We start from the raw sequence: 9,396 nt of genomic DNA, 5'->3' as shown, positions 1-9,396 counted from the left end.
TGTGTAATCTGATGTGATTTCCTTATGTGTTGTAAACTCTATCACTATGATGAATTATACTGATGAGGTTTACAAGATTACATAAAGTGTCTTAATCCAATCTCTTCTGAGATATAAAGACAGAAATGAACAGAGACACATGGGAACCTCACACCACCAAGAAAGCAGTGCCAGGAGCAGAGTGTGTCTTTTGGACCTGAGGTTCCTGCGCAGAGAAGCTCCCAGACAAAGGGAAGATTGATGACACAGACCTTCCTCCAGAATCGACAGAGAAAGCTTTTCCTTGGAGCTGATGCTCTGAATTTGGACTTGTAGCCTACTGGACTGTAAGAGAATGAACTTCTCTTTGTTAAAGCCATCCACTTGTGGTATTTCTGTTACAGCGGCACTAGGTGACTAAGACAAAGCTGTTTTTAGTTACTAGAATTACTGACTTCCCACAGGGAGAATGGCAGCTACAGGCCAGCTGTAGCAGCTGAGGGAATAAGTTGCTCATTTCAGACTGGGGGTCTGGGAAGCACATCATAGAGTCTATCACAAAATATATAGATTTTATAAAGATAAAAATGCAAATAAAGAAGGCATAGAGTGTGTAGAGGCATTGCAATTAACTAAGACATTGCAGTTAATAAATTAAGTCCTTTGGAGAGGACTTCTTTTGGCTCCTGGGTAAATCATTTGATTGAGTCCTTTAGTGACACAAATGTAAAACATTTTTCTTTGGAAATCTCAGAGGTCGGTTTAACTTGACTGTGGGTGCAGTGTTCTGCTTTATAAATGTAAGGATATTAGAGAGTGTTGGCTAGCTTTCCCCTTTCAGAGCTGAGCATAAAGAAATGAATTCCACAACTGATGGCTGCATTACTGAATTTGCCACAGGATCCAGTTGCTAACCCTCAAGCTAGCAGGGAAGTCCACAACTCATCACGAAGCTCCCTGGTAGATCGTGATCCTGGGGCACCTGAGTTACTAAGGCCTGACAGCCAGACCAGACCATTGAGGTTCTCTGGGGCCCCAAGTCTGAGAAACTCCAAGCCTGGGAAACAGTGTTCACACATTCTTATAAAAAGCCCTGCCTGACTGTTGCAGCGCCTCCTGTAGGCCATCATGTTACTTACCCTTGAATTTCATCCCGCTAATTTCCCAGTGGAGTAGGTAGTGTTTTCCCACTTTACGGATGGAAAAGGTGATGTCCTGAGAAATGAATGGTCAAAGTCATGCATCTGGCAAGGGACAGAACTGGGCCTGGACCTCTGGTCCACATGGCTCTTGGCTGCTCAAGTCAAGCTTGCACTGTTTGCCATCAGCCTCTAATTTACACCAAACGAAGATTCCACCTGAAATCACCACAAGGAACGAAAGAAGTCTCATAGTCCTCCCAGATACTCTGCACTCCCAGCAACAGGCTTGATTACCTGTACCCAGGTTCTCAAAAGGCCTTTCTTCCATGGAGCCTGGGGTGCAGGGGATTCAAACTGCCAAACTTTAGTCAAGTGCAAAATACAGAAATATGGAAAAGAATAAGGGTTTTGGGATAGAGCGATGTGGTTTCAAATCCTGGAGCTCTCAGATCACCACTGTGTGACTTGGGGCATGAGGCAGAACCTCTCTGAGCTTCAGATATAATTGTAACTCCAGAAACAGAAAGGAGATAGTAGTGTCAGCTTCACAGGGTTTCATGAGGAATAACTGAGCTAATGCATTTAAAATTCCTGACCCATTTTAGTAAATGGTAGATATTAATACTTTTTAAGTATTTCACTAGTAAAAGAGCATGGGGGAAGTGTGGACTGGGTGTCAGTAGGAAAAAGCTGGGAAGAGAGTAGACTGAGGGTCTACTCTTACACGAGGACGTTAGGAGAGGGGAATAGAAGCAAGGTGAGCTTTTTTTTTTTTTTAAAATATTGGTAAAAATGAAAGGAAGACGTAGGAGGGGAGATTAATCTGATAAGATACTCTTGTTTCACAAGTATACTGGCCACAAAAAAAAAAAAAAATCTATTTTGGGTACACCCAAATGAAGCTTATGTCTTAAAAAACGGCCTGCTTGCTTGGCATTTCAAATACAGAAAGGAGGACACCGTGGAGAGGATTGTCTAACGGTTTTGGACTCAGAAGACCTGTATTAAAATCCCAGCTCAGTCAAACTACGCCACAAGACTGTCCAGGAGAGTGAGGTATAATTAATTAATTATAATTAATGATTATGCTGAGTCAACAGGCATAAACTGGGTGTATCCTAATGGTCAGTCCATTATGGGGCCCCTACTTGGCATGCTGCAAAGCACTTTGCAACATTCTCAATTTTGTATTTGGGATTGAGAGGAATTTGCATTCTCTAAATGCAAAGTAAATAATTGCCTTGAAAAATGGTAAGTCTGGGTTGAAGTTACATTCAAATTATATATCAATTTGAGAAGAATTGTGACGTTAAATGTTAAGCTTTCCCTTCCATGAATATAGTATACATTTCCTTTTAATCATGTCTTCTTTAATGTCCTTCAACAAATTTTAAGTTTTTTTTCTTCTGTAATTGAATTTTGGTTTTCGTCAGGTTTATTCTTAGTAGTCACAGTAATTTTTGTTGTTAGTATGATTTGGATCAATGTTTTTCTATTGCATTTTTAAATTAGCTTATTGCTGGTGCTTAGGAAAGCATTTAAAAGAATGAACTAAACTTTTGAGTGTCATATGAATGTATCTCTAAAACAACCTGCTGGAAGAAGAAAAATAAGATAGAAAATGATAGCTACAATATGGTATCTATTAATGTAAGTTAAAAGAGAACACAAACCAATATTATATATACTGTCATGGATCCACACATAAGATTGTTGAAGTATAGGGGAAACTGCAACGATATATGCCAAATTGATGTTAGTGGTTACCTCCAGGAGCATGGGGATAACTTGTGTAGTTAGAGGGAACTTTAGCTTCATCTTTATTGCAAAAGGAATAAAGGAAAGAAAGAGAGGAAAGGAAGAAAGAAAGAAGAACCAAAAACAAATATAATTTTCTTTAAAAGGAAAATATATTTTTAGAAAAAAAAGAACCAAAAGCAAGTATGATTTGCAAATAATTCTGGATGGTGGAACTATAGTATTTAAGTTTTCTTTGTATTTTTTGTCTTTTCTCATCAATCCCCCTCCCCAAATTTGTCTAATAAAAATATTTTTAAGGAACTAGTCTCTCGTATATGCCTCTGTACCCAGGTCCTCCTGCCTTGATGGATTATACACTCCAGCCCAACGTGACAGAGACTGACTACTACTATCCTGATGTCTTCTCAAGCCCCTGTGATGGGGAACTTATCCAGGGAGGCAGCAACTTTCTTCTTGCCATCTTTTACTGTTTTCTGTTTGTATTCAGTCTTCTGGGAAACAGCCTGGTCATCCTGGTCCTTATCACCCGCAAGAAGCTGAAGAGCATCACAGATGTGTACCTCTTGAACCTGGCCCTGTCTGACTTGCTTTTTGTCCTCTCCTTCCCCTTTCTGACCCACTATCGCCTGGACCAGTGGGTGTTTGGGACTGTAATGTGCAAGGTGGTCTCTGGATTTTATTACATTGGCTTCTTCAGCAGCATGTTCTTCATCACTCTCATGAGTGTGGACAGATACCTGGCTGTTGTCCATGCTGTGTATGCCATGAAGGTGAGGACAGCCAGTGTGGGCACAGCCCTGAGCTTGGTAGTATGGCTGACTGCCATCACTGCCACCAGCCCCTTGCTAGTGTTTTACCAAGTGGCCTCTGAGGATGGCAGTCTGCAGTGCTATTCATCTTACAATCAGCAGACATTAAAATGGAAGATCTTCACCTACTTTGAAATTAACATCTTGGGTCTATTGATCCCATTCACTATCCTTATTTTCTGCTACATCAGCATCCTGCACCAGCTGAGGGGCTGCCAAAACCGCAACAAGACCAAAGCCATCAGGTTGGTACTCATTGTGGTCATTGCATCTTTATTCTTCTGGATCCCCTTCAATGTGGTCCTCTTCCTCACTTCTCTGCATGGCATGCACATCCTGGATGGATGTGTCATGAGCCAGCAGCTGATTTATGCCACCCATGTCACAGAAACCATTTCCTTCACTCACTGCTGTGTGAACCCTGTTATCTATGCTTTCATGGGTGAGAAGTTTAAGAAACATCTCTCAGAAATATTTCAGAAAAGTTGCAGCTATGTCTTCGTTTGCATCAGGAAACGAGTCTCCAAAGAGGGCTGGGAAAGGTCGTCATCCTTCCATCAGCAGTCCTCTCGTTCCTCCAGCATAGACTACATTTTCTGACCAGGGTGCCTCGAAGAAGCTTCTGACTTCACTGCCACTCCTCTTTCAAGAGACAAATATTACTTATACTGGATTCTGAGGCTACATGAAGGTAAACTCTTAGAATTTTGGTTAAACACACATTTTATGGCAACCACACGGTATTTAATAAATCCTACTACTGCAAATTAATCTTCTCAGTGTTCAAGGACTTCATTACTATTTTCTGGAAATATCCTATTTTGGATACCTTTTTTGTGGTAGGGGTTAGGGAGAGGGTAGTGGTGGTGGTAGTCATGATAAACTAGGTAAATAAATTCAGACAATATTATCAAAAATAGTATAACAACAACAACAAAAAAGTAGGATGCCCTGTCTTAGATTCCTAGTGCTGCTGTAACAAAAATACTACCAGTGGGCGGCTTTAAAGAACAGGAATTTACTGTCTCACAGTTTTGGATGCTAGGAGTCTGAACTGAGGGTGTCTGTAGGGCTGTGCTGCCTGTTCTAGGGGAAGGTCATTCCTTGTCTCGCAGCTTCTGGCAGCCTATCTTGGCATTCCTTAGCGTGGCGACAGATCCTCACCTGGTCTCGTCCCCCTGCGTGTGTGTCTGTGTTTATTCTGCTTCTCATATGACTCTACAAAGAAGTGAGTAGGTTTAGGACCCACCCTCCTCCATAACAAAAGAAAACCCTTTCAAACAGGGACACATTCATAGGTTCAGGGGTTGGAACATGAATATATCTTTTGGGGGAACACAATTCAATCCATAACACTTCCTAATAGTAATACCCATTGCTGTCAGGTCAATTCCGATCCATAGTGACCTTATAGGACAGAGTAGAACTGCCCCATAGGGTTTCCAAGGAGTGACTGGTGGGTTCCAACTGCCGACCTTTTGGTTAGCAGCCGAGCTCTTAACCACTGTACCAGCAGGGCTCCATTCTAATAGTAATAGCTAACAGATATTGAGAGCTTACTGTGTACCAGGTATGGTTCTAAGAGATTTGCATGTATTAGTTCATTTAATACTTAGAACAACTCTGTGAGTTAGGTACTATCACAGTTGAGGAAACTGAGGCACAGAAAGGTTAAGCTGCTTGCCCAAGGTCACGTTGTCAGCAGAACTGGAAGGTGAGCCCAGTTTTGCTCTAGAGCCCGTGTACTTAACCACCATGCTGGGCTACATCTGCTTAGGGCAGGTGGGGAAACCTCGGAGCCTAGGCTTACTTCATTTATCCTTTTTTGTTTTTTTTTTAAGTTTCTTAAAACACTGCTAAAGGAAACATAAGGGGAAAATACTCATACTCCTGCTGTCCTAATACAATATTGGTTTCCCTTTATTTCTGAGCTAATTTCATGTAGCAACAGGTACGGTAATTTAAACGCACTCTCTACTGAAGGTAACATGAGAGGGTAGTTTCTGTCCTGACATAACTGCTGTGTGACTTTGTAAGTCACTTTACTTGATGTCCAAAATTCTACTACCAGTCTCTTCAAGGAAATCTAGACTTTTCCTATTAGGCATCTTAAAACTCTTCCAGCCTCTACCCATTACCCAATTACAAAACCGCTTCCGCATTTTAGGTCTCTGTTAGAGCAGCAGCCCTGCTCCTCAGTACCAAATTCTGTCTTACTATTTTTGACTTCTATCACCATAGGTTAGTTTTTCCTGTTTTTGAAATATATTTAAATGGGATTATAAAGCATAGTCTTTAGTGTCTGACCTCCTTCACTCCTCATGGCTTTCATTCATCCTGTGTGTGAGATTCATCCATGTTTTCCCTTATAGAAGTAGCTTGTTCATTTTTACCGTGGTGTAGTAGTCCATTGGATGAATACATATTTTTTGTTCATTTTACTGTTTATTTATACATTAGGGCTGTTTCCAATCTTGGAGTATTATGTATAAAGTAAGGAGCCCTGGTGGCACAGTGGTTAACTGTAAAGTTGCTATAAATATTCTTGTATATGTCTTCCGGTGGCCAAAAGTATTCATTTCATTTGGGGATGTATCTAGGGATAGAATTACTCGGTCATAGCATTTAAGCGCGCTGAGATTTATTAGGTATTGCCAAACTGTTTTCCAAAGTGTTTGTACCAATTTACATTCCCATCAGTAACACTGAGAATTCCAGTTACTCCACATCCTTGCTAAGACTTGGTAACCTCAGTCTTTTTTATTTGAGCCATGGTGGGAGTGCAGTGGTATATCATTGTGATTTTAATTTGCAATTCCTTGATGAATAATGATGTTGAGTAACTTCTCAAATGCTTACGGGTTGTGTGGGTATTCTCTTTGTGAAGTGCCTGTTATAATAGTTTTCATATTTTATTAGGTTGTTTATCTTTTTCTTATTAATTTTAGGAACTTTTAAATACTTCTGGATATGAGCCCTTTGTTGCTGTTTTTAGGCGCCTTCGAGTCCATGACGACTCATAGCAACCCTATGTACACAGCCCGGTCTTTATCAATTGCAAATATGTTTCTAATTATAAATATATTTTCCAAGTTTGTGGATTGTCTTTTCACTTTATCAGTGGTGTTTTTTTTTTCCTAAATTTTATTTATTTTGTTGTTGAGAAAGCAGGTAGTGGTACTTCTTTGATGAACAGAAGTTTAATAAAGTCCAATTTGTCAATAATTTTTTTATGGATAGTGCTTTTTGTGTACTGTTAAAAATATCTTTGATTATTTCAAAGTCATGAAGATATTTATATATATATATATTCCACATGCTTGCTTGACTTATTTTTCACATTTGACTCTGTGATCCATTTCAAATAAAGATTTTGTGTCATTGAGGTAGGTGTCGAAGTTCTTTTTTTCTCCATACAAATATCCAACTTATCCTGCACCATTATTAAAAAATCACTCTTTCCCCACTGAATTACCGAGGCACGATTATTATAAACCAGGTGAGTATATGTGTGGATTCTCTAGTCTGTTCCATTGATCTCTTTCTAAATTTCTATCCTTGGATCAGTAACGTCCTTCTTGCTTTCTGTAGCTTTATATTGTTGTGGATGTGTGCCATCAAGTTGATCCCAACTCATGGCGACCCTATGCTGTAGGATAGAGTAGAACTGCCCCATAGGGTTTCTAGGCTGTAATCTCTATTGGAGCAGATCACCAGTTCTTTTCTCCCACCCAGCAGCGGATGTGTTTGAACCAGCGACCCTTCATTCAGTTAGCAGCTGAGCGCCAAACGATTGTGTCAACAGGGCCCCTTTCTGTAGCTTTATAGTAAGTCTTAATATTTGGAAATGTAATCCCTCTAAAATTTTTCTCCTACAATATTGTCTTAGCTATTCCGGATCCTTTAAATTTCTGTATAAATTTTATAATCTGTTTGTCAATTTCCAACAAGAAAAAAAATGTAGTTTTTTATCCATAAGATTGCATTGAATGAAACACTTTGTGTACAGTGTGTTGAATGGGAAACTAATTTGCTCAGCAAACTTTTTTTTTTTTTTTTAAAGACTGCATTGAGCCTCCTTAAACCCTTTCTTGGGAGAAGAGGGGGTATAAATTACTTATAAACTAATTAATTACGATGGGAATTCAGCAACAGTCTAAAACTGAAATTCAAAGAGAGGGGAAAAATACCAAAAGGCTAAATTCGTAACAGTGAATTGCTCAAATACATATTTTTGATTAGTCAGGAGGTTTGACAGAATTTCTAGGCTAATAAATTAATATGTTTTGAGCTGAAATGAAAGCTTTCATTTAGCTTCTATATGTTGTGTGTTTGCAGTAAGCTGAAGTGAACTCTCTTAACTAAATTATTTCCAATAACCTAAATGATCTAAGTCGTACTAACCATGGTGATGACATGATTAATCATATAAGTTAAAGAACTCTTCACTATAATAAAACAGATTTCAAGATTAAAAAAAAAAAGACTGCATTGAGTAGATCAATTTAGGGAGAACTGACATATTAAGAATATTAAGTGTTTCAGTCTGCGAATCATGGGGTATATCTCATTTAAGTACTCTTTAATTCCAACAACATTCTGTATTTTTCAATCTAGAGGTCTTACACACTTTATTTGTTCCTATGTATTTGCTGTTTCTTTATGCCATTAAGTTTATTTAAATTTTTTTCCAATTGTTGGTTGCTAGTATACAGAAATACAATTGAGTTTGTATATTATCTTTGTATCCAATAACCTTGCTAAGTTTATCTATTAATTATAATAATTTTTGTAGATTTCTTTGATTTTTCTATATACACAATAATGTCATCTGCGAATACTGACAGTTTTACTTCTTACTTCTGGATCTATATATCCTTTATTTCTTTTTCTTATCTTACTGCACTGGCTAGAACCTCCAGCACAATTTAAATAGAACTGGTGATAGTGGACATCCTTGTCTTGTTTCTCTTGCTCCTGAATTCAGAAAGTGTCATTATTTAGCTATTAAATATAATAGTAGTTATAAGGGTTTTTTTTTTTTTTTTAGAGATAATCTTATCAGATTAAGGAGATTTCTTTCTATTCTTATTTTTCTGCATGTTGTTATCATATATGAATGCTAAATTTTATCAAATGCTTTTTTCTCTGTGTATTGAGGTGATCATATACTTTCCTCCATTTCTGTTAACCTGGTGAACTACACTGATTTTTCTTTTTTGACTTTTTTTTCTTTTGTGCTTTAAGAGAAAGTTTACAATTCAAGTTGGTCTCTCATACAAAAATTTACACACACATTGTTATGTGACCCTAGTTGTTCTCCCTGTACTGTGACAGCATACTCCTCTTTTCTACCCTGGATTTCCCATGTCCATTCAACAAGCTCCTGACCCTCTCTGCCTTCCCATCTCACCTCTAGACAGGAGCTGCCCGTTTAGTCTCATGTATCCACTTGAGCTAAGAAGCGCACACTTCACGAGTATCATTTTATGTTCCATAGTCTAGTCTAATCTTTGTCTGAAGAGTTGGCCTCGAGAATGGTTTTAGTTCTGGGCTAACAGAGAGTCTGGGGGCCATGTCTTCCAGGGTCCCTCCAGTTTTAGTCAAACCATTAAGTCTGGTCTTTTTAGTTTTTGGTTTAGTCAAGTTGTGCTGACTTCCCCTGTAGTGTGTGTTGTCCTTCCCTTTACCTAAGATAACTCTTG

The 9,396-nt window shown here is 38.7% G+C and overlaps 1 protein-coding gene across 2 annotated transcripts in view; it reads left to right on the top strand.

The window, feature by feature from the left end:
• The first annotated feature begins 2,061 nt into the window (after nt 1–2,061).
• Nucleotides 2,062–9,396, top strand: part of CCR8 (C-C motif chemokine receptor 8) — a 14,148-nt gene continuing 6,813 nt past the window's right edge. Inside the window, exons 1-2 of one of the 2 annotated variants that reach the window (XM_023732210.1) lie at nt 2,062–2,177; nt 3,213–4,382. In XM_023732210.1, the coding sequence (XP_023587978.1) occupies nt 3,227–4,291 (1,065 nt within the window). In that variant the 5' untranslated portion in view covers nt 2,062–2,177; nt 3,213–3,226 and the 3' untranslated portion in view covers nt 4,292–4,382. Of the gene's footprint in view, nt 2,178–2,221; nt 4,383–9,396 lie in introns of those variants that run through there. The other variant, XM_023732209.1, reaches the window with a different exon arrangement.

The sequence above is a fragment of the Trichechus manatus genome, unplaced genomic scaffold, assembly GCF_000243295.1.
Source record: "Trichechus manatus latirostris isolate Lorelei unplaced genomic scaffold, TriManLat1.0 scaffold00049, whole genome shotgun sequence".
NCBI classification, from domain to species: Eukaryota; Metazoa; Chordata; class Mammalia; order Sirenia; family Trichechidae; genus Trichechus; species Trichechus manatus.
This window is presented reverse-complemented; position numbering and strand designations above follow the sequence as displayed.